The sequence below is a fragment of the Sylvia atricapilla genome, chromosome 13 (assembly GCF_009819655.1).
Source record: "Sylvia atricapilla isolate bSylAtr1 chromosome 13, bSylAtr1.pri, whole genome shotgun sequence".
Taxonomy (NCBI): Eukaryota; Metazoa; Chordata; class Aves; order Passeriformes; family Sylviidae; genus Sylvia; species Sylvia atricapilla.
The window spans coordinates 17,743,479-17,771,236 of record NC_089152.1 but is presented as its reverse complement, the minus strand read 5'-3'; the positions used below and the strand labels follow the sequence as shown (position 1 = coordinate 17,771,236).

The 27,758-nt window shown below is 59.4% G+C and overlaps 2 protein-coding genes across 8 annotated transcripts; one reads left to right on the top strand and one right to left on the bottom strand.

Moving 5' to 3' along the window:
- Positions 1 to 210: 210 nt before the first annotated feature.
- Positions 211 to 17,687, top strand: CELF6 (CUGBP Elav-like family member 6). Of its 4 annotated transcripts, XM_066328670.1 has the most exons (13): positions 211 to 454; positions 4,118 to 4,200; positions 10,539 to 10,587; positions 12,013 to 12,141; positions 12,226 to 12,305; positions 12,767 to 12,910; positions 13,258 to 13,402; positions 13,484 to 13,633; positions 13,893 to 13,955; positions 14,747 to 14,827; positions 14,933 to 15,076; positions 16,094 to 16,243; positions 16,382 to 17,687. In XM_066328670.1, exons 1-12 carry the CDS (start codon positions 211 to 213, stop codon positions 16,219 to 16,221), a joined length of 1,440 nt encoding a protein of 479 aa, XP_066184767.1. In that variant the 3' UTR covers positions 16,222 to 16,243; positions 16,382 to 17,687. The 4 variants fall into 4 exon arrangements, with proteins under 4 accessions (XP_066184767.1, XP_066184765.1, XP_066184764.1 ...); XM_066328668.1 differs by lacking the exons at positions 211 to 454; positions 4,118 to 4,200 and adding an exon at positions 5,618 to 5,908 and having other exon boundaries at positions 14,750 to 14,827; positions 16,382 to 17,686; XM_066328667.1 differs by lacking the exons at positions 211 to 454; positions 4,118 to 4,200 and adding an exon at positions 5,618 to 5,908 and having other exon boundaries at positions 16,382 to 17,686.
- Positions 17,688 to 19,402: 1,715 nt separating this feature from the next.
- Positions 19,403 to 27,295, bottom strand: PARP6 (poly(ADP-ribose) polymerase family member 6). Of its 4 annotated transcripts, none has more exons than XM_066328663.1 (22): positions 27,253 to 27,295; positions 26,314 to 26,391; positions 26,112 to 26,206; positions 25,183 to 25,243; positions 24,955 to 25,045; positions 24,402 to 24,468; positions 24,024 to 24,173; positions 23,625 to 23,805; positions 22,974 to 23,027; positions 22,531 to 22,626; positions 22,351 to 22,443; positions 22,152 to 22,277; positions 21,996 to 22,061; positions 21,777 to 21,844; positions 21,523 to 21,571; positions 21,009 to 21,118; positions 20,843 to 20,915; positions 20,602 to 20,671; positions 20,159 to 20,238; positions 19,999 to 20,062; positions 19,767 to 19,854; positions 19,403 to 19,689 (listed from the first exon to the last, which is right to left on the bottom strand). In XM_066328663.1, exons 1-22 carry the CDS (start codon positions 27,253 to 27,255, stop codon positions 19,587 to 19,589), a joined length of 1,866 nt encoding a protein of 621 aa, XP_066184760.1. In that variant the 5' UTR covers positions 27,256 to 27,295; the 3' UTR covers positions 19,403 to 19,586. The 4 variants fall into 4 exon arrangements, 3 of the variants coding, with proteins under 3 accessions (XP_066184760.1, XP_066184761.1, XP_066184759.1); XM_066328664.1 differs by having other exon boundaries at positions 19,767 to 19,851; XM_066328662.1 differs by having other exon boundaries at positions 20,602 to 20,915; positions 21,009 to 21,121.
- Positions 27,296 to 27,758: the final 463 nt, after the last annotated feature.

Genomic DNA, 27,758 nt, shown 5'->3' with positions numbered 1-27,758 from the left:
CCTCATTATGCTAATACAGCGCCCCTGGGCGGGGCCGTCCGGCTGACGTCACGGGCCCGCTGGCGGGCGCGGGCCGAGCCGAGCCGAGAGGTGCCGAGCGGGGCGGTGCCGAGCGGTGCCGAGGCGAGCCGAGCGGTGCCGAGCGGTGCCGAGCGGTGCCGGGCGGTGCCGAGCGGTGCCGGTCGGGCGGGGCGGGGCGCGGAACGGGCCATGGCGGCGGCGGCGGCGGGCGAGGCGGCGGGGGCGGCGTTCAGCACCGCGAACAGCGGCCGGGTGAACGGGCTGAGCCGCCCGCCCGGCGCCATCGCCATGAAGGACCACGACGCCATCAAGCTGTTCGTGGGGCAGATTCCGCGCAACCTGGAGGAGAGCGACCTCAAGCCGCTCTTCGAGGAGTTCGGCCGCATCTACGAGCTCACCGTGCTCAAGGATCGCTTCACTGGCATGCACAAAGGTGCGGGGGCGGCGGGCCGGGGGACACCCCGGGTGGGACGCCCTGACATGGGACACCCAGGTGTGGGGCTGTCCTGAGGTGAGGTGGGACACCCTGGGGTGGGGGGGACCCTCAGTATCCCCAGTGAGGTACCGCTCTGGTGGGACACCCTGGGGTGGGGGGGACCCTCAGTGAGGTGCTGCTCAGGCGGGACACTCTGAGGTGGGGGGGGGGGCCCTCAGTGAGGTGCTGCTCAGGTGGGACACCCTGGAGTGAGGGGGAGCCTCCGTGAGGTGCTGCTCTGGTGGGACACCCTGGGGTGGGGGGGACCCTCAGTGAGGTGCTGCTCAGGCGGGACACCCTGAGGTGGAGTATTCTGAGAGGGGGACCCCTCAGGTGGGACATCACTGAGATGGGGCACCCATGATGCAGGACAAACTGAGGTGGGGGGAACCTCTCAGGTGAGGGGTCCTGTCCCTCAGGTGGGATACCCCTGAGGTGAGGTACCCCTCAAGTGGGACAGCCTGAGATGGATCATCCTGACAAAGGTATACTGCTCAGATGGGGCTCCCTGAGGTGGGATGCCCAGAGGGTGGGGACCCCTCAGTTGTGGTACCCCTGTGGTGGGATAAACTGAGACGGAGCACCCTGGCATAGAGGGGGACCCCTGGGGTGAAGACGCCCCTGAAGTGGGACACCCTGAGGCAAAGGCACCCAAATGTGAGGCACCCCTGATATGGCACAGCCTGAGACAGGATATCCCTGAAGTGGAGGCACCCCTGAAATGAGGTTCTGCATCAGATGGGACAACCTGAGGTTGGTACCTGAGTGTGGGCCACCACTGAGATGAGATGCCCTGAGATGAGGGTACCCCTCATGTGGGACATCCTGAGATGGAGCATCTCAAGACAGGGGTGCCTCTAAGGTGGGACATTCCTGGGGTGGAGGCACCCATGAGCTGGGATAACCTGAAGTGGAGCACCCCGAGGTATAGATGGGATGCTTTGAGAGGAGGCACCATGATCTGGAAGTATGCCTGGGGTTGGAGACACTGGTGTGGGGCACCTCTGAGATGGGGGTAGCCATGAGGTGATGTATCCCTGAAATGGAGGTACCCCTAAGGTGGGACACCCTGAGGTGGGGTACCCAAATATGGGGCACCCTTCAGTTGAGTTATACCTGAGGTGGAGATAGCCTTCACCTGGAGGCTACCCAAAAGTACGGGGCACCCCAAAGAGGGGAAACCCCTGGGGTGAAGGTACCCCTAAGTTGGAGGCAACCTTGAGGTAGAACACCCTGAGCTGGGAAGACCCCAGTATGGAGCGTTTGGATATATGGCCCCTCCTAAGATTGGGGTACCCCTGAGGAAGAGGGGAGCACCCACTGGGGGTCAGGATGCTGCTGTCTGGCTTGGGGGCACCTCTGGTATCAGAGCATCACAGGGCAGCGATCACTGCAATGGATTTTAGAATATCTGCCTGTTTTGGGGGCACCTGTCTGGCATCAGCACACCCACATTGAGTTTTGTGCAGCCCTGGAGTCGGAGCGCCCCTGGGATACAGGCACCCACCGTGGATGGGGTCACACCATGCCTGCACTGTGTCCCAGGTGCTGTGGCACTGTGGCACAGCATGCAGAGCACGGATGCTTGGAGCAGTGACGCACCGAGGGGGTCACTGAGGCACTGCCGAGGTCTCCACGGAACCCCCCACCCAAGAGCTGGGGTGTGCAGTGCCAGAGCAGGGTAAAGGCACTCCAGATGTCACCCAGACAAGAGCCACACGCTGTCACCAGACCCCCATGCCACAGCCAGCACCTGCTTCGCTGGGACTTTCCTGGGAAGGCAAAACTCGGCGTTTGAGGTTGCTGCCTTGTTGATGCCCTTCGGCTATGGGGCAGCCGCCTGGACTCTGTCATTTTTGGCACTGCGGCCTCCGACATTTCTCCAGGTGTCTCTGAAGCTGCTTGTGTGCCTGGATCAATGGGATTTGCACCCTTCCAGGCCCCCTCAGCGCTTCCTCCAGCGCGGGCTTCAATGTCTGCGGCCCAGCCGCGTGATTTAATTGCGGACGCTCCTCTAATTTGAACGACATCCTCCCTCCCGGCGAGCCTCCAGAGCAGAACCACTCCTGCGCCAGCCCTCCGAACTTCTCCAGAATGCCCAGGCACCGTCTACATTGTCGCCTGCAGGAAAAACAGGGGAAAAAAAAGAGAAAGAAGAGCAGAGAGCAGGAAGCCAACATGATTACAGATGGTAAACACTGGAAATGGCACCGGGACTGAGGCGAGCTGCTGTGCTGATCTCCCCTTCCCACCTGCAGCGGGAGAGTATTGATCCAGGGGGATCTCTCCTGGCTTGCCGTGAGGGCAGATGTCCCCAGCACCCCAAGGTGGGCAAGGGACCCCATCCCACGGCATCCCCCACCCTGCCGCCATGCTCCCTCTTCTCCCAGGCACGCTGATTGTACTTATTAAGAGTTATTAATACTTAATCAGCTGGCGGATTTAATTGTGCCAATATTAAAAATGCATCAATGTCAATTTTATTCATTAAATATTTACTTTGTTGAAGGGAAACTGTTTTGCTGCTGTTTTAATATCACTTTCAGATGCTTTTGGATGTGACCCCAGCAAATTGGGGGGGAGCCCTCAGGGAGGGAGCGATGCAGCAGTGGCACAGGCACCAGGAATGCTTCAGGAGAGACGGAGGGAAGAGGACCGGACCCTGTCCCCAGGGCTCACTCGTTGCCGCCAGCTCTGTGCGAGCAAGTGGCTCGGCAGCGTGAGTCAGCGTGGGAAAACCTCACCCCAGGCGTATTCCCGATTTCCAAAGCGCCATGATGTCGAAGGATCCGGAGCGTCTTCGCCACATGAATCTCATCCCAAGGAGGGTGCTTAAGGCTGGGAGAAGCGTGGTGGCAAGACAGGGTGCACGGCCTTGACGCCCGGAGATCTGCTTCCTGGAGGACTTGGGCCGTGGCTTTCCACAGGGCTGGGGCCAGAGCGCCACTGCCCCTGTGCTGCCTGCTCCTCCCTGGCTCCTTCCTTCATCCCACTGCTCCATCTCCTGCCCTGTTCTGGAGGTGAACTGTGACCCTGTGTGTGCTCATCTGGGTGTAGAGTACCAGGGTACCAAGATGCTGGATGCCATGGGGCCAGGATGTCAGTGTGACGGGATGGTGGATGCCACAGTGCCAGGGTGCTGGAAGCCATGGTGCCAGATCGTCAGGGTGCTTGCTGCTGGATGCCATGGTGTTGAGGTGATGGATGCCACTGTGCCAGGGTGCCAGATCCCACGTTACAGACTGCCTGGGTGCCAGAATGCTGAATAACAGGATGCCAGGATATCAGGGTGCTGGGATGCTCAATGCCATGGTGCTGAGGTGCTGAATGCCACCATGCAAGGTTGCTGGGGTTCTGGATGCCAGCGTGCCAGGGTGCCAGAGTGCTGGGATGCCAGATGTCACAGGACCAGGGTTCTGGATGCCAAGGTATCAAGTGCCATGGTGCTGGGGTGCTGGATGCCACAGTACCAGGCTGTTGGGGTGCTGGGTATCACTGTGCTGGATGCCAGGATGCTGAGACACCACAGAGCCACATCAGCTGTGCCACCAGCTCCCTGTGTGCTCAGGGTGCTGTGGCAATACCAGGCCAGGCACTGATGCCATCTCCCTGTCTCTACAGGCTGTGCCTTCCTCACCTACTGCGCCCGTGACTCCGCTCTGAAGGCACAGAGTGCCCTGCATGAGCAGAAGACGCTGCCAGGGGTAAGTGACACCAGGGGGTTGGGGTGGGTTGGGGCAGGGGCTGGTGACACCTCCCTGAAGCATGGGAAGTATTAAGTGACACTGAGGTGGTCGAGTTGAGCTGGAGCAGCACCTGGTGACACCTCCCCAAAGGCATGGAAGCCTTCAGTGACACTGGGGGATTGGGGTGAGCCAGGGTGGGGGCTGGTGACACCTCCCCGAGGCGCAGGAGCCACTTCCAGCGGCCGCAAACCGAGGCATCGATTTTCCAGCCGCCCGCGTGCTGTTGCGCTTTCTGTGGGCTCCGACCTCCCGAGCTTAACAAAGTGAAAATAAATATTTAATTATTCGCCTAAATAAAAATCAATAGGCCCGCGGGTTGGCTGGGGAAAGAGCTGGGGCCCATGAATATCAATCCCTGCTCTGTGTATGTGGAGCTGACAGAGGGGGATGAGGTTTGCGGGGATGTGGCTTCCTGAGCCGTGCTCTCACCAGCGGGGCCATGCTCCAGTAGGTTCAAGAGTTAACAGCCCACCTTGGCAGCCTAAAGGAGGCCGAGGCCAGGCCCTCCCTGAGGGTTCTCATCAGGCACACACGTGTGTGTATGGCTGCTGCCATGGCACTAGCTTGGGCCGTGGGGGTGTGTGTGTGTGAGCATGTGTGTGCATGAACGTGTGAGCACGCACCCCACAGGGGCCCATGGCTGTGTCTACCCCTCTGTGTGTGCGTGCACACGGTGGCGCAGGGGACTGTGTGCTTGTGCTCACACCCCTGTGCCCATGCAGATGCTCACACCTGCATGTGCTCACTTGTCTGTGCCTGAGCACCCCGTCTGTGCTTATGCACACCCATTTGTATGCACTTGTGTATGCTTGGGTACACACCTAGGAGTGCCTGTGAACGCACCTCTGTCTGTACAACCTCTCTGCTTGTGTATGCAAGCACACCTGTGTGTGTTTAAGTACAACCCCTCTGCCTGTGCACAACCCTCTATACTTCTGCATCCCTCCTGTACATGTGCTCACCCCCTGTACCTGTTCATACCCCTTGTACCAGTACTCACACACCTATACCTGTGCTCACATACCCTGTACCTGCTCATACCACCTGTCCCTGCGCTCACCCCTTGTATCTACGCATCCCTCTATATGTGTATTTACACACCTGTACCTGTGCTCACCCCCTGTACCTGCTCACACCCATCTACCTGTGCTCACACCTCACACCTGTCCCTGCCCATACCCCCTGTGCCTGCTGACCCCCTGTACCTGCGCACCCCCCGTGTTCCCACCCTCGCCCCCCTTCCCCAGCCAGGCCCCGCCCCCGTCGTGTCCGGGGACCGGGGGCGTGTCCAGACTATGGTGGGCGTGTCCCAAACGAGGCCCCGCCCCCGGCCCGGCTCGGCGGGGCTGCGGCCGCCCCGCCCTGTGCCCCGCCCCCCGCGCGGCGCTGCGCGATCCCAGCCGAATTCAGCCGAGCCGAACCGAACCCAGCCGAGCCTAGCCGAACCCAGCCCAGCCGAGCCCGGCCTTGCCGAGTGGAGCCGAGCTAAGCCGAGTCCGGCCGAGCCGCCTCGGGTGGAGCCGAGTGCAGCCGAGCTCAGCCGAACCGCCTCGGTGGAGCCGGCGGTCCGGCCGGTCCGGCCATGCAGCTGCCGCAGGTGCCGGCGCCGGGGCCGCGGCCGCCCGTGCTGTGGGTGCCCGCCGGGTCCAAGATCCTCTGCATCGAGGTAGGGCCCCGCCTTTGTCTGCCGCCGCCTCCGCCCGGCCCGGCACGGCCCGGCACCGCCCGGCAGCCTCGGCTAGCGCCGGGGTGGGGGGGCTGCACCGGGGGGGCTGTAGGAGGGGTGCGGGTGATGGCGAAGGGGTGTATCTGCTCCCGGGGATGCTGCGTGGGGAGTGGGGGTGATGGCGAGGGTGTGGATCCTTGCTCCCGGCGATGGGCATGGAGGGGTATTGATGGTGAGCAGGGCGTATCTGCCTGCACACAGGGATGAGGACGGAGGGGTGTTGGTGAGGGGATGCATCTGCTCCCAGGGATGGGCTGGGGATACAGCAGTGTTTGTGATCAGGGTGTAATTGCACACGGGGATGGTGGGTGTGAGTGTGGGTGTTGGTGATGGAGTGTATCTGAACCCGGGGATGGGAATGAGGATGGAGCAGTGTTGGTGAGGGAGTGTATCTGCTGCCAGGCATAGGATGGGGATGGAGCAGTGTTGGTGATTAGGGTGTATTTGCACACAGGGACGGGGATGGAGAGGTGTTGATGAGCCGGGTGAATGTGCATACAGGGTTGGGGTGTGTGAGTGGGCGTGTTGCAGGGTTTATCTGCACACAGGGATGAGGATGGAGGGGTGTAGGTGGGGAGGTGTATCTGCTCCCAAGGATGGGGTGGGCGGGTGTGGGTGTTGCAGGGTGTATCTGCACGCAGCGATGAGGATTGGGGGTGTTGGTGACAGGGTGTATCTGCTCCCAGGGATGGGTGTTGGGGATGGAGGAGTGTTGGTGAGGAGGGTGTATTTGCACAGAAGAATGGGGTTAGAGGGGTGTTGGTGAGGGGATGTATCTGCACCCACAGATGGGGTGTGTGGGTGGGAGGGTTACTGTGCAGGGTGTATCTGCACCCAGGCATGGGGTGAATGTGTTGGGTGATGAGGTGATTGTTGGTGATGAGGGTGTATTTGCACTCGGGGATGGGGGCTCTGTGTGTGTGTGGCTGAGAGGGTGTATCTGCACCCAGGGAAGTGGAGGCTGTCGGCAGAGGGGTGTTGGTGATGTATGTGGACCCAGGGAGGCTGTGTGTGGTGTGGTTGTCGGTGAGGAGGGTGTTCTGGCACCCAGGAATGCTGTGTGGGGGGTGTGTTTGCAGGGAGGGATGGAGGATGATGGTGAGGAGGTGTATCTGCCCCCGGGGATGGGTTTGGTGTGTGTGTTGGCTGGAGGGTGTATTTTTTCACCGCGTGTTTGTGTGTGTGTGTGATGCAGGTGTGCAAGGGGCAGCGCTCGGGGGGTGCTGCACCCACAGGTATTGGCAGGGGTACGGCTTTGACCCCCCAGTGTGTGCAAGCACGTGGGTGTCTGCGTGAGTGGGAAGAGGAGCTTAGGGTGTCTTTGCCCCAGTGATGGTGACAGGGTGTGGGTGCACATGGGCTGGAGGAGTGGCAGCAGTGGGGGTGTGTGGGCACAGCACACGGGGTATGACAGGGAGTGCAGGTGTGTGCAGGTGTTGTGCTGGGCTCAGGTGTGCACGGTGGCCCTCAGGATGGGATGTGGGTGCTGCTGGGGTTGCCCTGAGCCCACCCAAGCTGTCCGTGTGCCCACAGAGGGCTCCTGGCGGGCCCTGCTGCTACAACGGGGAAACTGAGGCAAGGGGCATGGTGTCCCCAGTGCTGGCTGTACGTCCCAGGGTGTGTGCCCCGTGGCTGTGTGTGACCCATAGCAGCAGGGGAGGTTCTGTGGGTGTTCAGTGGCGTGCAGACTGGGGTTGTGCAGTGCCTGTGGGGCTGTGTGCGGTGGTGCACGGCCACACGTGGGTGCGCAGCGGTGCTGGGACAGACGTGCGGTGTGCGCAGCGCTGCGTGGGCACGGGTGTGTGGCTCCGGAGCTCTATGGCTCTGCTGGGGGGATTGGGGTGCTGGGGGTCCGTGGTTGTGTTTAGAGGTGTGCGGGCACGTGCAGGGTGTGCCAGGGTGGTCACGCACATGCAGGGTTGTGCAGTGGTGTGGCTGTCCCCAGGCTGGTTGTGTGGCCTCGCTGTGGGTTACCCCCAGGGCTCTGTCAAGCTGTTCCTGTGATGAGTGACTGCCAGTACCTCAGTTCCTCTCTGCCTGGGGTGGCATGGACACCAGGCTCCCATGGGGACTTGCTGCTCCAGTGTCACCTGCACCATTTGGGTGCATGATGGCCTGCTGGATCTTCTGGCTGTTGGTTGTGAGGACAAGGAGAAGTGTGATGCCAAGGAAGGAACAAAGGTCAGAAGTGACTCTGTCCCAATGGGCACATCCCCCAGCAGTGATTTTATGGGCTGGCTCTCCCTGGTACCCAGACTCCTGAGGGGCTCCAAATTTGGGTGGGGAACAGTGCCTGAGCAATCAGGAGGTGGTTTAGCAACTGCTGGTGACCCCCTGTGCTGTGAAACACCAGTGGTTTGGCCATGGGATAGCTGGGGCTTTGTGGACTGTTGGTGATAGTGGGTGCTGTAACACCCCAAACAGGGTGTTGCTATATCCTTGGTATATGGGAGATGTCTGGGAGCTGGGGATGGATGGATGGATGGATGGATGGATGGATGCTGTGGGGACAGAAAGGCAGATGGTGGCAAGATGGGAGATGGATGCGCAGATGTAAGGGTAGTACAGAGTTGGATTGGTGTTGGGGATATGGATGGGTGTTGAGGGGATGGATGGGTTTTGGAGGGGTGGATGGAAGGTCTTGGCAATATAGATAGATGCTATGGGAATGGATGGGTGTGTGGGGATGGATGTTGGGGATATGGGTGGATACAATGGGGATGGATGGGTATTTGGGAGGGGATGGCTGGGTGTTGGTGACATAGATGGATGCTATGGGAACGAATGGGTGTTGTGAGGATGGGTGTTGTGAGGATGGGTGTTGGGGATATGGATTGGATGGATGCTATGGGAATGGATGTTGGAGTATGGCTGGAAGATGGGTGTGTGGGTGATTGTGTGGGTGTCCAGGATGGATTAATGGATGGATGGGTGTTGCAGGGTAGGCAGGTGGGTGTCAGGAGCAGGGGGAAATGCCTGAGTGGCTGTTTGGTGTGGGAGGATGGATAGAGGGCTGTGTGGACATGGTGCAGGGGTGCTGTGGGGACAACCAGGAGGTCTGGCTGCCACAGGGGATCACTGAGGACCCTGTGGTGGGCACGTGGTGATGTCAGGGCTGCCAAAACCCCCTTCTGGGAATGTCTAGAGGCCAGGACAATTTCTCCTCGGTGCAGTGTGGCAGCCCTGGGGTAGGTTAGCTGGTCCCCGAGGCCTGACATTTATAAACATCAGCCGCTCCCGGGGAATCAATACAGTTTAATAACCGGCGAGTGGAGACGGGAGACACATCAAAATGACACTCTGCGGCTCCGTAAATGTTATTCTAAATCATCCTCACTGGGTTTATTACATTAAGCATACAGCAGTGGGCTGTATGGGTAATTTATTCCATCAAAGGCCATCGTGCTGGTAAATGGGGCTGGCAGGTCAGTAGAGGGGGGCAGGCCCCCCCCCAAATGGGGTTTCCTCCTCCCAGCCGTGACAGGGATGTGAGGGACAGCAGGGTTCTGGGTTTAGGGTCTCGGTGTTGCCACAGCCTCCTGAGTTTGGGGTGAGCCAAATCCTGCCCTGGCACAAGGTGGATTTTGGGGGACTGGTGACATAATGGGTGACACTGTGAGGTGTCCCTCAGTGCCACCCTATGCCACCCCATGACTCCTGGGGACTCAATCCATTCCCTGGACCGTCCCCAGCTCTGCGCTGACATTTCTCTCCACGTTTCCCTGGAGACGAGGCGGTTGCTGTGGAAACCTCCCTCCTCTTCTCTCTTACACATCCTCTTCCTCACCCTGATGTGGGGGGACTGGCTCTGCCCCCATCCAGCCCCAAAATTTAGGGACCCCTTCCAGGGGGTGCAGTGGGGAGCACCTGGGATGGGGGTGCACACGCACGTGGGGGTGACTGTCCCCGTGTGTGCTCAAGGCGTGTTCGTGTGCACACCCCCGCGCCGTCATGTGTGACATCTTGCCGTTGCCGTGGCGACCCCATCGAGCACATGGCTCGGGCTCTGCAGCATCGTGGGGGAAGCACGCTTGTTGCCATGGAAACGGCCATAATTGTAGCATTTTTCGCCTAAAAGAGGGGAAAAAGGAGGGGGAGAGAGAAGGAGAAACGGCTCCATGGGGCAGCAGGCCAGGGATGTGCCTGCCAGCCCAGCGTGTCCTGCTGCACACGGGTGTCACGCTCATGGGTGCACACAGCGGTGACAAGGAGGAGGCCAAATTTGGGTGAGGTTTGGGAAAAGGAGGGCAATGGTGCCAGAGGGGCCGGGGCCGGCGGGGTGCTGCTGCTGCCTCTGCAGTCCTTTGCAGTCGAGGAAAGCAGGCAGGCGGCCAAGCCTGGCACCGGCAGCCCCGCGGGCGCCTGCAGCACCGGGTGCCCATAGCCAGGGCCCGGAGCATTGCCCTTTGCACATGGCATCCCTGGATCCTTGTGGCCACGAGATCTGTTCATGCAGGTCCCTCCCCTTTTCCCCAGCTCCCGGTGCCAGTCATTGGCCAAATCCTTCTGTTCCCCATTAAAAGGGTTCAAGGGCCACCACACTGACCACCTGCTCTCGCTTGTGTTGCAGATGAACCGCCCCATCCAGGTGAAGCCGGCCGACAGCGAGGGCCGAGGAGGTAGGTCCCCAGTTCTCTGGATGCCTGGTACAGGCAGAGGGGCACAGGGTCACCCAGGGGGTGATGGGGAACATGGTGGCATTGCGAGGGCTGCTCTGGGAAGGTTGGTTTACTGAGAAATTCAGGGAAGGAGCTGGTGGCATCCAAACCTGGATGAAGAGCAAATGCCATCTGTCTCCCTGTCTGGTCAGCTGGGGGGAAGATCCTGATGTCATCCTTAGAATGTCCAGACATTATACCATGAGCATCCCAATGTCCTGCAGGCCAGAGCACCAGCCAGCTGCTCTCCCTCACCACCTTCATTTACCAAACAATGCAATCCCCTCCCCAGAGCTGCCTGTGGGGACCCTGGGGCAGGAGCTGGCTCCATGTGGCCCAAGCCCCTCTCAAACTACCAGCTCCCCTAATTCTTTGTCAGCATTTGCCCACTCATCAGGCTGTGGCATTGCCAGGCTGAGGTGATCATTTGGGCAAAATCGCAGGAGTTGTATCAAAATCCCACATCTGTTGTGTTGCCGGGCAGGCAGGCGCTATCGGACGTGCAGGATGCTCCTCCCGTGGGGCCGCCTGCACTTGGCAGGATGGCTGGGCTAGATCCTCCCCCATCCAAACCCTGTTATTAAACACACCGGGAGCTGGTCCCAGCACATCCCAGAGGGACCTGGCAAATAAATTACCCACTTACCGAGCGTAATTGGTGAAGGATTAAAAATCGATGGGTGAGCTGGGGCTCCCGTCTCCAGTCCCCTCACCCAGGAGGCAACGCTGGGCTGCCCAGCCCACTCCCCCTGGGAGGTGGTTTATGTTTAACTAGACAACACACGGGCCCTATTCCCCTAACTAATTTTCCTGGTACCTTAACAGGCGAGGCGTTCATCGTCTCCTGCCATTATTTATTTATTTCCCCGGCAACGCTCTTGACAGGGCACCTTATTTTCTTTGTCAAATGCCATTAGCGTGCGGCGGGAGCGCGCGGCCGCGCAAGACAGATGCTGGTAATAATCATGAAATTCTCATTATTTACTATCCCTTCTCTTGTGTTTGGGTTATTGATGTCCCCTGGGCACGCCTGGAGGCTGCGGGTTGTTCTGCGAGTCGATCACATGAGGGTGATCACTTCTGGTTTGTGGGTTCTCTTTGTTCCACCGCATCCCGCCCCAGTGCTGGGGGAGCCAGCCCCCCCACCCCTGGGAAAAGCCCCAGCTCCACCTCCTAAAGCAATGGCTCTTCCAGGATTCACCCCTCAGCAATTACCCCACAGGAGAGGTTTTCCCACCCTGAGTGTTCTGTAGGACGGAAATGATAAGCCCGGCACCTTCTCCGTGGGATGTCACTTGGCTCCTTCCCCTCCGTGCACCATTTGTGATGAGGGGTTGGGATGGTGAGTGACCTCCCACTCTCTGATGGGCTTGGTTTTGTTTTTAGAAGACAGGAAGCTCTTTGTGGGCATGCTGGGGAAGCAGCAGAGTGAGGATGACGTCCGCCGCCTTTTTGAGCCCTTCGGTCAGATTGAGGAATGCACCATCCTCCGAGGGCCTGATGGAGCCAGCAAAGGTGGGCTTTGGGGCACCGGGTGGGCACCCCATGGATGTGCAGTGGCCAAATCCAACCTGTCCCGTGTTCCCTCTGTTCCCTTAGGTTGTGCCTTTGTGAAATACGGCAGCCACGCCGAGGCACAGGCTGCCATCAACAGCCTGCACGGCAGCCAAACCATGCCGGTAAGTGCCAGGCTCACACCCTGCCCCAGCTGACCCCATGCTGCCTGCTTAATCCAATCACCCACTAATTTGATCCTCAGTCTAATTGCATCAGAAACCTGCAGAATGGCAATTTGTTGGCCACATCGCCCCAGGTTCCTCCTTGTCAGGTTGCCGAGCCCCAGAGGTGGGAGGATGGGGCTAATCCTCTCCATGCTGGAGAAAGGGGCAGTTTAATTAACACTGAAGGTCGGAATTGTGGACAAGGAAGGGGAAAGGAAGCAGAGGTCAGGGAGCTGCCACTGGGGAGGAAAACTGGCTATAATTAAACCTCACATCGATCATTGGTTGCTGCTGCCAAGCAGGGCGGTGTCCCCGGGGTTGAGGATGCTGCGGACACTGCGAGCCACACCCACAGTGGGTAAACAGTTTGGAGGCATTGCTGTGGTCCCACCATCAGCCCCATCTTCCCCCCACCTCAGGGCGCCTCGTCCAGCCTGGTGGTGAAGTTTGCAGACACGGATAAGGAGAGGACCCTGCGGCGGATGCATCAGATGGCGGGGCAGCTGGGCATCTTCAACCCCATGACCATCCAGTTTGGCGCCTACGGGGCCTACACGCAAGCGGTAGGATCTGATGCAGACCGAGGGCTTTGGGGAACCTCCGTGGGTGGGGTGGGGCTGGTTTGGCACAGCCCATGAAAGCCCCAGTGCCAGGGGGTGTGGATTCTTGGCAGGGCTGGTGTACCCCTGTTTGAGGGCAGATGCAGGGCTTCCTCCCCACAGTTGGTTGTAGGGTTCAGTGGTCCCATATTTGGCATCACTAAGACGAAGACTCCTGTCTTCAGGTCTGACAGCAGGTGGCATTTATCCCTCTGAATCCATCCAAAGCAGAGATGCTGATTTACCCTCCCCTCTCTCTCCTCCTCTCTTCCTCTCACTATCTGTCCGCTTTCTCCCCTTCTTCCCTGCAGATCATGCAGCAGCAGGCAGCCCTGATGGCGGCTGCACAGGGCACCTGCCTCAACCCCATGGCTGCCATCGCTGCCGCCCAGATGCAACAAATGGCCGCCTTCAATGTCAGCGGGCTGGTGGCTGCCCCCCTCACCCCCTCTTCAGGTAGGACCCCCTCATTTGCCACTTGGCATCCTCGGGGGACGCTCTCGGGGTGGTGACAGCACTGATGCCGTGCTCCTGCAGGTACAAGCACCCCTCCAGGGATCAGCACGGCGCCGGTGCCCAGCATTGCCACCCCCATTGGGGTCAACGGCTTCAGCCCGCTGCCGCCGCAGACGAACGGGCAGCCTGCCTCTGAGACCATCTACACCAACGGCATCCACCCCTACCCAGGTACAGCCCTCGGGCTAGGGGAGCGTGCTTGGCTCGTGCCAGGTGCTCAAGGGGTGCTCCCTATCCCAGGAGCACGCTGGATGAACCAGCCGTGGGCTCCTGTGGCATCCCTGCAGGGAGGAGGGAATTCAGACAGGGAGCAGCTCTGCCCCTCCTTGGCAGCACTTGGCCAGGAGCCTTTTCCCGTGGGAGCTGCGCATGCATCCCTGGCTTTCTCTGGCTTATTCTATCTTCCTTCTCCTTTCTCTTCTCTTCCCAGCTCAAAGCCCCACGGTGGCAGACCCCCTCCAGCAGGCCTACGCCGGCATGCAGCACTATGCAGGTCTCAAACTTCGCTTCCCACTCCTTCCCTCTCTCCCCTCTTTGCTCCTTACACTTATTTTTGGGAGGTGAATGTCACCCTGGGGTTGAACACTGGACTGGGACAGCGTATTTGGGCATGGATTCGTGAGGGGAGCAGCAGGTGCTGTGCCCTGGCAGGAGCTCCAGGGTGGTGATGCCGATGGAAGCACCATCCCCTCATCCCCCACTGGCTCCTGTCATGGCCCCTCGTGTGAACTTTGGATGGTGCGAAGTGAATTTTAATATCCATGGGGCTGAGAGAACTCCATGGGCGAGCCCTGGCAGTGGTATTGAGAAGAGGGCATGAGATTTGGGAGGTAACAGAGGGCCAGCTCCACACCAAGACGCCAAAAGTCTGGATATCCATTACGTGACCAAATCTGATGGCCAAGGACATGGGCTGTGAAGGAAAGAGAGTCAGAGCCTCCCGTGGAAATATGTCAAGCCCAGCAGCCATTTAATTAGGAGCATTGACTGCAACATCCAGATTTGCAACAGAAAATCAAGTTTTAGACCTCTTTGGAGTTTTTCAGCCAAAAGTACCATCTTTCCTCAGCCTTGAGACCATATTACTGCTTTCACCAGTATCCCTCCTGGGAGAGCTGTTCCCATATCCGCGGTGTGTCGGGAAGGGTGGGAAGGGCAGAGCCAGCCGCCGTGGGGCAGGAGAGGCCCCTCGACTGCAGGTGGCAGCAGAGGACACGCCTGTCCCAGTCCTTTCCGTGGCTGGGGCGGGTGCCGCGGCCTCAGCTTCTTGTTTCTCTGTTCCAGCAGCATATCCCACTGCCTACGCTCCCATCAGCCAAGCCTTTCCCCAGCAAGCGCCCCTCATCCCACAGCAGCAGAGAGAAGGTGAGGGGTGCGGGTCACCCCATGTGGGGCCGGTGGCTCCTCGGTGTCCCCTCGGGGTGACCCCACCTCACAGCTGACGTGTGCTGTCCTTTGTGTGTCACCCAGGTCCCGAGGGCTGTAACCTGTTTATTTATCACCTGCCCCAGGAGTTCGGGGATGCGGAGCTCACGCAGATGTTTTTGCCTTTTGGCAATGTCATCTCTGCCAAAGTCTTTGTGGACCGTGCCACCAACCAGAGTAAATGCTTTGGTAAGTCACAGGGTGTGGCTCTCCCGGGTGTCCCAGCTCAGGGCTCCAGCGCTTCCCAGTCCCCAGCTCAAGGTTCCAGCTATCCTTAAAACTGGAGCTTGGAGCTGTGGCTCTTCCTCAGTATCCCAACTCAGGGGTCTGGCTCTCTTCAGCATCCCACTTTAAATATCTGACTCTTCTTGACATCCCAGCTCTCACCAGTCTCCAGCTCTAGAGTCCCATTCTCTCAGATCTCCAACCTGGAGGTCCAGCTCTCCTAATATTCTGGCTCTCCCCAAATCCCAGCTCAAGGGCTTGGCTCTCCTCAGCCTTCCCAGTTCAGGAGTCTGGCTCTTCCTGACAGCCCAGCTCAGAGTATTTCCATCTCAAGGGTCCAACTCTCCTTGAAGTCCCTGCTTGGGAATCTGACATCTCATCTTGGGGAATCTCCCTGGTCTCCAGCTCAGATGTCCATGTCTCCCTGCTGTCCCTTGCTTGGGGTCCAACTCTTCCCAATGTCCCCAGCTCAGAGATCTGTATCTCCCTCTCACAGACCTCAGTGTCCCCACAAACCCTGTCAGCTTGGTGTCCCCATAGACTCTTTCACTGTGGTGTCTTCGGAGGCCTGATCACCCCAGAGACCTGCAGACCTGGCCTCCAGATGTCCTCTGGGCCCACACATCCCATCCTGGTGTCCCTGCAGACCCCATCACCTCAGTGTCCCTGCAGCCACTATCATTTTAACAGACCTTGTCACCCCAGTGACCCGACAGATCCCATCCCGTAGTGTCCCTGCAGACAACTCCAGTGTCCTGTAGACCCTCTTTAACGCTGCTGTCCTCACAGCCGTGTCACCTCGGTGTCCTGTAGACCTCAGTGTCCCTGCAGGTGCCATCACCTGTCACCCAGTCCCCTGCAATCTGGGGCTGTGATGTTCCCCAGGACCCCCTCTCCCAGCACTCCCAGACCAGGATCATCCCACAGGAGTTCAGTGCCTGTGATGTGTGTGGTGACAAGCCCGTGTCCCCTCCCCGCCAGGTTTTGTCAGTTTTGACAACCCGACGAGTGCTCAGGCGGCCATTCAGGCCATGAATGGCTTCCAGATCGGCATGAAGAGGCTAAAAGTGCAGCTAAAGCGGCCGAAAGACGCCAACAGACCCTACTGACCCCAGCTCAGCCTGCGGAGAGGTGAGGGGGCCTGGCCCCGGGGGACATCCCCGAGTGTGTGCAGGATCTCTGCCTGGCACCACCCACCCCGTGCATCTGGGTCCCTCCTTCCCTCCCTCCGTCCCCCAGAAGCAGGCTGACAACCTTCTCCTGTTTCAGGTCGGACGTCCCGCAGTGTCTGACGACTTTCCCCTTCCCCAAGTGCAGTATCCAAACCCGTAACTCTCTTTCTTTGCAACACATCCCGGAGGAGGAAGAGGAGAGGAGGAGGAGGTGAAGGAGAAAACGGCAAAGAAGAGAGCGTTTTGGTCGTAGCTTTTCCTTTTTGAATTTTTTCCCAAACTGGTCTTGTTTGTTGTTTAACGGGAATGAGAGGAAGACAAGGAAGGAGGGGAGCGATGCGGCGCCGGGGCTGCGATTCGCCGCCGGCCGCTCGCCGGGACTCACCGGATCCCTCACTGGGAGCAAGGCTGATGGCTCCGGGCAGCCGGGCCACGATCTACCTTTGTTTTTTGGGTTTTTTTTAAAGCACTCATTTGCTGCTACCGATTTCCCAGGAGAAACGAGGAAAAGAGGCTCCAAATGGATTCTTAAACCAAAGCCGGTGGGACGGGACCAGCCTCGGGCGCTTCACCTGGAGGATGTTTGTTTGGAAAATAAAGAAAAACGGCAAGATTTTTCCTTTTTCCCTGCATTGGGGAAAAAAAAAAAAAGAAAAAAAAAGAAAAAAAAAAGAAGGATCTAAGTATGTTGGACTTATAGAAGATATATATAAATAAGTATATATATATATATCCCATGGAGCAGGGTGGCGGGACACGCGCTTCCCCTGCTTGTCACTGGCACAGGGACATAGGATTACTTGTTTCAGAGTCATATCATTCCTTAGAGTTTAGGGACCAAAGGACTATTGCTTTTTTTAAATATATCTATAAATAAATTAATTTAAAAAAACAAAACAAAACAAAACAAAACACAAAAAAACGTCGGGAAAGGAGGAGAAAATCCAACAAAAATTAAGAAGGTTGAGTAAAACTCTCGGGCATTCAGAGCCACGAGCGTTTCCTACAGGGCTCGGATTTGGGGGGTTCAAGGGCTTGGTTTTGGGGGCCAATTCGTGGCTGGGGATTGGGGGGATGCAGAGGGAATTTTAGGGGGGGGCTGCAGTGTCTCTCCCAGCTCCATGGCCCAGGGGGAGTTGGAGCCCCTCGGTCGCCTCTGGCAGAGGGTGGAGTGATGTGGTTCTTTGCATTTTGGGTTGGTTTGGGGGGATTTTTGGGTTGGGTTTTTTTTTTTCCAGCCAAAAAAAACTTTAAAAAAAAAACAAAAAAAAAAAAAGAAAAATGTGAGGTTTCGGCCGAAATGAAGTGAAGCGAAATAAACTTATTTTGTCAAAATCGTCACCTTCGTTGGTTCTTTGGAGCAATCGCTGCCGAGTCCGCCACCCAACCACGACACCAGGGCCCCTTTATGGCCAGCTCAGCTCCAGCTGGGCCAGAGCATCCACCAGGGTTTGCTGAAGCTGGGAGGGGACCATAGGCCTCTCTTTTTATTTGCTTTTTCACAAAAATTGCTATTTTTTGGAGGAATTCACCCTGGCTGCAGAGGGAATCAGGACAGGATGCAGCCCAGTGGTTTCACTGATCTTTCCAAGGGATGGAGGAGATTCAGGGGGATGTGGCCATGTCCCACAGGATGTCCCTTCACACTTGTGGGCACAGCCAAGTGATTGCCATTACCCCGGGTAAGTGACATATGTTTTATTTGATAAAAAAATAAAGGATAAAACCCCACAAATTTAAGCAAAACCCCCTCAAGAGGTGGGGGGCAGGGCCATGAGGAAGGGGATGACTGCCAACCCTTGGGTACATGGAGCAGCCAGTGTGGGACAAGTGGGGATGGACAGATCCTGGGATCAAGGCGGGACAGAGGACAGAGACATGACAGAAGTGACACTGAGTGCACCCATTGGTGTAATGAACCTGTCAGGACTCAGGTGGTGACTGTACCATAACCAGGATAATTCTTACATGGATTCTTCAATTCCATCATAAATCCTGGCTGAAATCGTGGCCAGGCGCTGCTGTGACTGACCCAGAGAGCCCCTGGACTGGGGGACCAGCAGTGCCCAGTCCCCTCTGCCTGCCCTGGCAGCCTCTGGGCTATCTCTGCTGGGTCTATCCAGGTTTGGGTGTAGCAGGATGCACTTGTGCTGGCACTGCTTCCGTGTTCATGGAATTAATGGGATTGCCTTGGGCTGAAATAAAATGCTGCCCCTGGGAGGTTCCTTCTCATTTGAGTCTCAGCTGCAGCACCGGTGCCTGGAGGGGGCCACTCCATGGGGTCCCATGTCCCCATCCCTGAGGCACAATCCTGTTGTGTTCCACCTCCACAGCACCATCCCTTTGCCACAGTGGGATGGGGGAGTGGTTCCCTCCCAGCCCTATCCCAAAGCTGCATCAATTCTCTATGACGCTTCCCCACCATCCCATCCCATCCCTTCCCCTCAATCCTGTCCTTTCTCCATGAATCTTTCCTTTCTGCATGATCCCACCCTCCTCTCAATCTCATCCCTTCCCCATGATACCATCCCTTGTTTCCCACTCCTTCTCCACAATCCCATCCTTTTCTCATGATCCCATCTCTCCCCTGTGCTCCCATCCCTTTTTTCCCACTCCTTCTCCACAATCCCATCCTTTTCTCATGATCCCATCTCTCCCCTGTGCTCCCATCCCTTTCCCATGTTCCAATCCCTTCTCTGTGCCCCTATTCCTCCCTCACACTCCCACCCCTTCCCCTGAATCCCACTCCTTCCCTGTGAGCCCATCCCATCCCTTTTCTGTGCCCCTTTCCTTTCCTCTCCTCAGACTCATTCTTTCCCTGTGCCCCCATCCCTTCCCCAGCATCCCCTTCCCATAGCCCACACTTTAGTCCCAGTTAAATCCACAAACACCAATTCCTTTTCTCTTTTTTTTATTTTTTTTTTTTTTTTCTTTTTTTGTGTTTTTTTTTGTTGTTAATTTTTTGTTTTTTTTTTTTTTTTATTGCTTCGGTTTCCCATCACCGATAAAAACGCCGTCGCTGCCAACGCCAGGAGGGGGCAGCCCCCAGCCACGCCGGACCCACGGCTCCTTCTCCACGCTGCCACAGGGTCGGGGACAGTGGGGAGGGGACAGGGAGGGGATAAGGGACCGCTGAACCCGCCTGGTGCTCACAGGGTGCCCAACGCCTATGTACAGGTGGAGCCTCCGGCGTTGCCGGGGCTCTGCCCTGCCCGGGGGGCTCAAAATCCGCTCGGCCCCTGCCCAGCCTTGCCCGGGGGTCAGTCGGTGCCCGGGGGGCCCCGGGCTCCCACCACCACCACTCAGTTTGTGTACACCTGAGTCCCGATCACACGCATGATCTCCTTCTGGATTTTGGGGTCCTGAGTATTGATATTGGCATCTCCCACTTGGCCGTCTTCGTACCTGGAAGAGGAGAAGGGGGTGAGGGGCGTGCCGTGGGGGTCCCGCAGGTGTGGCAGGACGGGCACAGCCGGACTCACACAAAGAAGAAGCGTGTGCAGACATGGTCCGAGACGGGGCAGACCCAGATGTTGCCGTGTTTCTGCAGGTCCTTGGAGGTGATCACTGCTGGGGCAAGGGGCTGTTGGATGCGGGGCAGGGGACAGAGGGCTGTCTGGGCACAGCCCACTGAGGGGAGCCTCCACCCCTCCACCCACCTGGTGACCCCATGGGTGCTGCCTGTCCCCCCATTATCCCCCCAGGTCCCCGCACCTTCGCAAAGCGCGATGCAGTTCAGGTTGCGGCTCTGGAGGAAGCGGGACTGGATGGAGCGGGTCTGTGGGAAGAGCGGCTGGTGTCACCACCCTGTCCCCAGCACCTATGGGTGCCACGTCCCCACTCTCATCCTGCCCCGCTCCCCCTGGCCCATCACCTGGGGGATCGTGTTCATCCGGTTGTACCGCTGCACCAGCTCATCCTTCGACGGCATCCGGTGCTGCCCTTTCCCCATTCCTGTGGGAGAAGCGAGGCAGGGGCTGTCAGTCTCTCAGGGAACAGCCTGGGGTGATGTGGGGACACATGCCACAGACAGGGATCGCCACCCTCAGTGCTCCCACCCTGCAGCTGGGCCCTGGGAACCCCCCAAAAGCGCGCGCAGCAGCTTCTGAAATCTAGAAAATGGGGGTTGATTCTTTGGCGTGTGGGAAAGCCCCAGCCTGGCTGGGAAGAGGCTGGTTTGATGGGATGGATGCGGGATGCTGCCACTCCCACCAGCACGATGCTGAACCTCCCCGGGCCCATGCAGCGAGTGGGAACGGGTGCACAGGAATGACTGGGCAGCACAGGCAGGACTGGGCAGTGCAGGCAGCCTCTTACCTGAGTATCCAAAGGAAATACTGGAGATGGGGCTCAGATAGATGCCCTTGCCATAGGCTGCTCCATGCAGCTTGCGGGAAAATACCAGGGTGAGCGTGGTGGGATCACCCCGACAGCTCGGGCACGGCGGTAGTGGAGGAACCCTGGCACTTCCCAACGTCTGCCCCCTCCCTGCCTTCCTGCCCCCTCCCTGCCTGCCTCCCGCCCGGGGCTGTGCTGGGTGCAGGGAGCAGAGCAGTACCTGCAGTTTGGTGTAGGAGGCGTTGACCAGCCCATTGCGGAGGATGGAATGCCAGTTCTCAATGTGAGAGCCACTGCAAAGAGCCAGCCCCACATCAGCCCCTCGACCATCAGCCCCACGGCACCCACCCAGGGTCTCCCACTATCCCCCCACCTTGGCAACTCACTGGAAAGCGAAGGTGCTGCCGTAGAGTTTCTTGGCCGTGCGGAACCGGGCTTCCTTGGCCGGGGGGCTGCTGAGCAGGAGGAACTGGTGGGAGGTGTGCATGAACTTCAGCTGCTACCAGGGGAACGGGAAGAGCAGCGGCAGCGCCGGCAGGAGAGAGGACAGACAGACAACAGACAGACAGACAGAGATCATGCACGGCCGCCCGGCCCCGGGTCCAGCCCAGCCTGGCTTTGGCCACTCCAGGTTCGCCAGAAGGGTCCTTGGCATTCCTGTCTTGTCCCCATTCCACAGCCCATGTCAAGCATCCCCCTTCCTATATCTTCTATCCTGACTCCTGTATCTCCCAGGCCAGAACTCAAGAGGGATTCACCCTACATCCCAGACCCTTCCATTGCCCATCCCATATCCTTATATGCCTCATCCTGCATCCCATCTCCCGTACCCCTCCACCCCACCTCCCACATTCCACTCTCCATCCCATACCCCACCCGGAGCCTGCCCTGGCCCCTTACCCTGCTGAGAGGCAGCTTGACAATGTGGGATCTGTTGCTGGAGATTATCCTTGGGAAGAGGAGGAGGAAAAGGAGGAGGGTCAGAAAAGGTGCCCCGAGATTGTTAGATTCCCATGACCCTCCAGGAGAAAGGAGAAGAGAGGGTTGTTCGATGGATACCTGGCTGCTCCCCACTCCATCCCATGTCCTGGGGAATGTGGGGCAGTGGGAGGGACAAGAGGCAGGGGAGAGGGCTGCAGCACCCTCGGCCTTACCACTGCAGGAGGGGATGTGCCAGGGGGTCCAGTTTGTCCATCTGCTTCTTGATCTCCAGGTAGGACCCCTGGCAGAGGCAAGAGGGGATGCAGCTGGGTCCCCCAGCACTCAACCAGCCGTGGGCAGATGGAAATCAGCACCAAAATGCCACTCCCAGCTTGGATCCCACACCGGGGAGGTCACACAGGGCCATGGGGCTGTGGGGCCACACCACGTACCTGAGTCATCTCCCGGATGGACATCACACTGTCCAGGGCCTTCTGCAGCCGCTCGTAGTTTTTCTTCTGCACATGGGGCAGGAGAGGGGTGGACATCAGAGGGGCATTTGGGATGCCCCCCTGGGCTGGGGGAGCATTGTCCCCCTCAGCGCTTACCTTGGGATTGAAGGCCAGAGTTTTGGGGTCGTTGGGGTCCACCACGGAGGGGTAAGGCTCGAAGATGATGCTCTTGCGAGGGGACTCGAGGGCAGCGCGGCACATGGCCACCAGCAGGTCCACCACCTTGGGGCAGAGCAGGGAGTGAAGGGGCAAGCCCCCATGGGGCTGGGGGGGTCACCACCATGCCCAGCTCTACCTCAGCACCCGTGGCCACCTCCTCGGCCGCGCCGGACATGACGCCCAGGGTGTAGAAGGAGAAGACACAGAGCTCCCGGGTGCACACAGCCGGCTGTAGAGGGGACAGGAGAGTGCTGGGTGTCAGGGACAGTGACACACAGGGGCACAGCCCACACCTGACCCGGCCCTGCCACCCCACCTTCAGCATGGAGCCGTTCTGGAAGACGTGCTGCTCGTCACACACCACGCAGTACTCATTGAGCGTCGGGATGCGCTGCTCCGCGTACTTCATGATCTGAGGGGCACGACAGAGGCGGTCAGGCCCCCTGCAGACATGGAGCTTGGGGGGATGCTCCAGGCAGTGCCATGGGGATGAGTGGGACTGTGGTCAGTGGGGAGGATGATATGGGCAGTGGAGTGCAGATAAGTGGGACGTGGGGCACTGGGAAAGATGTTTTGGGCAATGGGATAGGGCTGACTGGGATGAGGAAGAGCAGGATCCTCTGGACATCAGGATGAGCAGGACACGAGGTAGTGGGGAGAATGCTCCAGACAGTGGGATGTGGATAAGTGGGAAGTGGGCCAGTAGGGAAGAATGCTCTGGGCAGCAGGCCGAGGATGAGAAAGATGCAGGGCTCTCACCTGGACGAGGAAGCCGTACTCCAGCGTGGGGATGTTCTTGCAGTGGCCGCCGACCTGTGACGGAGCCGGAGCGGAGCCAGCTGCGTTATCCCCTTTCCCACAGACACCCCCAGGTCTGCATGGCACAGGCAGCTCCCCAACAAACCAAAACCCTGCCACTGCAGGACCTCTGACATTTTCATGTGCCCCAGCACAGCGAGACCCCCAACATGACAACCCCCTCCCAACACAGCAGGACCCCAGCATCCCAATACCCCCAACACAATGGACCCTTGACGTGCCAACACCCACGGCATAGTGGGACCCCCAACATGCCAAGCCCCTCCTGGCACAGTTGGACCCCCAACATCCAAACACCCCCTGGCACAGCAGAACCCCAACATGCCAGCATTCCCTGGCACAAACAGGACTCCCAACATGCCAACATCCCCACACATGGCACAGCACAGATGCAGCACCAAGAGAGGGGTAAAATCCCACTGGACCCCACAGCCAGGCCCCAGCTCCCCAGGAGTGAGGACAAGAAACCCTGCAAGGGCTCCCCCCATCCCATGGGGGTCCCAGCCCCCCATGACAAGCGATCTGACCCCAGAGGAGCCCCTGGGAAGGGGAAGAAGAGAAAAGCAAACCCCAAGGCGGGGTGGCACCCACCAGGATGTTGAAGGGGGCAACACCTGCCTGGGTGCTGGCGGGTGGGTAGCCGAAAACTTCCACCTTGGGATTCTTCACCATGCAGGACACGGAACGGTTCATCAGACGGTTCACGCGAGGCTCAGGGATGCCCAGTTTGCCCTTCAGCACTGAATCTTGGATAACAGGGAAGCTGGGAGACCTGCAGGCACAGAATTCCCCTGAGCACCTGTTTGTCACCGTTCCCTGAACCTGTATCACCCAGTGCCGCATTCACCCATCAGTGACTTGTTGGGAGCAACCTCCACCTGCTTGGGATCTCCACCTGGATGCTGGGGAAACTGAGGCACAGTGCCAGGCCTCACCTAGGATGAGGGGATGGAGGGCTGGTGCCTTGTGGGGACAGCAACGGGACCTTACTTGGGGATGGGCGAGAAGATGCTGAGACCAGCACGGAACTTCTTGATGGTGCCACTCGTCTTGAACCAACTGTGCCGCTTCTCCTGCTGGGTCTTCAGGAAATCGTTGCTGAGATGTTTCCATTGCTGCGATGTGAACATGCCCAGGATCCTGGCAAACAGGGGGGACAGCACCCATGGGTTCTTGGCAGTCCGTGACACCCCCAGCCTCTCCTTTTCCCCACACACAGATGGTGGTGAGCCCGTCACAGGATTGTATGGTGGATAAAAGGTGGTGGCAAGGAGACATGTGGCACGTGGCCAGATTGGGGGCAGAACACTGACTCTGTGAGCCACCCCACCCACCACCCTCGGGCGCCCACCACGTTTCAGGTCTTACTTCTTCAGCTGCAGACCCAGCCCAAAGCCCTCCTTGTTGGACGGCTGGAAAACCTCAATGGACGGTTCTGTGGGGAAGAGAGGAGGACAAGCTGTGGGTGCCCCACTGCGCCTGTCCCGGGGGCTCAGGGACACCACATCCCACCTGCCCTGAGGGCACAGGGACACCCCATCCCGCCTGTCCCATGGGCACAGGGACACCACATCCCGCCTGTCCCAAGGGCACAGGGACACCCTATGCCACCTGTCCTGAGGGCACAGGGACACGCCATCCCACCTGTCCTGAGGGCACAGGGACACCCCATCCTGCCTGTCCCGGGGCCTCAGGGACACCACAACCCACCTGTCCCAAGGGCACAGGGACACCCCATCCTGCCTGTCCCGAGGGCACAGGGACACCCTATGCCACCTGACCTGAGGGCACAGGGACACCCCATCCCGCCTGTCCCGAGGGCACAGGGACACCCCATCCTGCCTGTCCTGAGGGCACAGGGACACCACATCCCACCTGTCCTGAGGACACAGGGACACCACATCCCACCCTCCCCACTCACCAGGGCCATCGAGGTACTGGGAGAGGGAGAAGCGCAGGCGGAGGACGATGGGCTCCGTCCGCAGCACCTTCCACGCCGTCGCCACCTCCTCCTGCCAAGGGACAGACACACTTTGGCACAGCCACGGGACCTCCACACAGGCACTTTTGGGGACCCCCCCAAAAATGTGGTGGTGTATGTGCCCACCCATCCCATGCTAGCACTGCTAGGGGCACCCCAGGGACTCACATCGAGGAAGCTGATGTTCACATGGAGGTCAATGTCCACGTCATCGATGGTCCCATACTCCCTGTGAAGACACACATTGCTGTGACATGGGGGGCTGGAACAGTGGCCCAGTGCCCACCGTGCCCGGGTGGGCAGGCTCATGGGACAGTGACACTGGCATTGTGTGGCTCCCCATGCATCAAGTGTATGCACAGGGGGACTGCCCAGAATGTGGATGTGAACCTGGCAATATTTGGGCACAGCCAGGTGCTCAGGGGAAGCCATGGCCAGGAGTCCTAGGGATGCCATGGTTGAGTGCCTTGGCAATGGCACAGCTGGAGATGCCACAGCCAGGTGGCACAGCTGGTTATGCAGGGGTGCCACTACTGGGTGCTCCAAGATGGCATGGTCAAGTGCCTGGGAATGGTATGTCCAGGTGTGCTGGGGATGACCCTGCTGGATGCCTGAGGATGGCACAGCTGGGATAGTACTGCCAGGTGTCTGGTAATGCCATGGCCAGGTGAGACCCAGTGATGCCACAGCTGAGTGCCCTGAATACAGCACAGCTGGGTGTCCAGGGATAGCAGAGATGAGTGCCTGGAGCTGCCACAGCTGGATGCTCCACAAATGCCCTGTCTGTATGCCCAAGGATAGCACCTTGCAAGGACTGGCCAAGCCAAGTGCCCAGGGGATACTGTGGCCAGTGTCCTGGGGAGGGTATGTCTGAGGCTCAGCTCAGCCAGGTGCCCTGGGGATGTCATGGTCAGATGTTCTGCTAATGCCACAGCCAGGTGTTCCAGAGATGGCATGCCAGGATGCCTGAGCACAGCACAGTGGGGTACCAGGGACAGCACAGCTGGATGCCTGGGGATGGCAGTGGGGCTCTGGGCACGGCCCAGCTGTGTGCCTGGCACGGCAGTGCCCGGGGCAGGAGCAGCAGCAGCACCCACCTGACGGCCACGGCATTCTCGCTGTAGATCTCCTTCACGGCCTCGATGTCGGCGTCCAGCTGCGGGTGCCGGTACAGGTCGGCGGCGCAGGTCCCCTGCGGCACAGCGCCCACATCACACCCAGAGCCCCCACAGGCAGCCCCAGGCCTGGGATCAGCCTCGGGCTGGGGGCTCCTGGGCACCGGGGGGACCCAGCACCCACCTGCACGCCATAGAGGAACTCCTCGGACTCATTGTCCCCATCGGAGTCATCGTCCGTCCAGTACTGGCCCTTGAGGTCCTGGGGACACAGGGTTGGGAGGCAGCAGGGATGGGGGACAGGGTTGGGAAGGGATTGGGGGAGCACATTAACAGGGAGGGAATTAGCACGGAGCAAACTGAGGGAGATGGTTCTGGAGTGAAGGGTTGAGGGCAGCGGATCGAGGGAACGATTTGGGGAAGCAGTTTGGGGGGAGCAGTAGGACAGGGAGAACGACAGGGGTTGGGGGAAGTGTTTGGGGGCAGCAGGATGTGGATCTGAGATGTGGGCAGCGGGATGGGGGGAGCACGATGGGAGAAATAATTGGGGGGGCAGTCGGATGGAGGAGCAGGTTGGCAGAGTGAGGATGGGGGGAGCAGATTAGAGGGGTGCAGGATGAGGACAGCGGGATGGGAGTGCAGGATGGCGGAACAGGATGGGACAGCGGGATGGGGGAGTGAGATCAGGGAGCTTGATGGGGAGCAAGATGGAGACAGCAGGATGGGGACACTGGAACGGGAGAACAGCATGAGAACAAGACGATGGGGGAGCAAGATGGGAACAGAGGGATGGAGGAAGAATGTGGGAGAACAGGATGGAACGGCAGGATTGGGAAGCAGGATGGGACAGTAGGATGGGAACAGCGGGATGGAGGGGCAGGATGGAGGAGCAGGACAGGGACTGCGCACGGAGCTGCCGAGGGATGCCCGGCCGATCGCCACGCGGGGGTCCCTCCTCCTTCCCCAAGCCCATGGCGGCCGCCAGCCGGGGCACCCCGGGACACACCGAGGGCCGCTGCCCCGCCCCGGGGCCCGCAGCCCGTCCCGCCCCCTGCGCGGGCGCCCTTCCCCCGCGGCCGTGTCCCCGTGTCCCCGTGTCCCCTCCGCGGCCCCGGGCCCTCACCATGTCAGCGCGGGCCGGCCGGCGCGGGCACGGCCGCCATGCTGCCGGGGGGCCGGGCCTGACGTCACGGCCGCCGCACCGCGTCACCCAGCGGCGCCGCCATGACGTCACCGCCGGGGACCCCCGGAGCCCTGAGGGCCGGGCGGCGCCATGGCGGGGACACGGAGAATCCTCAGAGGCCCCGGCATGGCATCCCCGGTGTCCCCAGCGCAGGATGTCCCTGTCCCGGCATTGCGGGTTTCCCCCACAGTGACCCCGTGGTCCAGCACAGGTCCCGTGTCCCCAGCACAGGGTGACGGTTTTGGGTCTCCTCCATGTCTGTCACAGTGCTCCCACAGCCCAGCCCAGTGTCCCCAGTGTCCTCAGGGCAGGGTCCACAGTGTTCCCAGCACAGTATCCCAAATGCCCCCAGTACAGAGTTCACAGTGTCTCCAGTACGGGGCACCAGCGCTGCCCCCCAGCGCAGGGTGACCATTTTCGGTCCCCTTCATGGACCACAGGGTCCC

Excerpts from the sequence above, each read along its gene's own strand:
- CELF6 (XM_066328670.1), top strand. The coding sequence starts at position 211 with ATGGCGGCGGCGGCGGCGGGCGAGGCGGCGGGGGCGGCGTTCAGCACC. Across the intron at positions 4,201-10,538 it reads AGCAGAAGACGCTGCCAGGG|ATGAACCGCCCCATCCAGGT; the intron begins GTAAGTGACACC and ends CTTGTGTTGCAG. Across the intron at positions 10,588-12,012 it reads CGACAGCGAGGGCCGAGGAG|AAGACAGGAAGCTCTTTGTG; the intron begins GTAGGTCCCCAG and ends TTTTGTTTTTAG.
- PARP6 (XM_066328662.1), bottom strand. Across the intron at positions 26,207-26,313 it reads AGTTCCTCTATGGCGTGCAG|GGGACCTGCGCCGCCGACCT; the intron begins GTGGGTGCTGGG and ends GCTGTGCCGCAG. Across the intron at positions 19,855-19,998 it reads CTGCATCGCGCTTTGCGAAG|CAGTGATCACCTCCAAGGAC; the intron begins GTGCGGGGACCT and ends CCCTTGCCCCAG.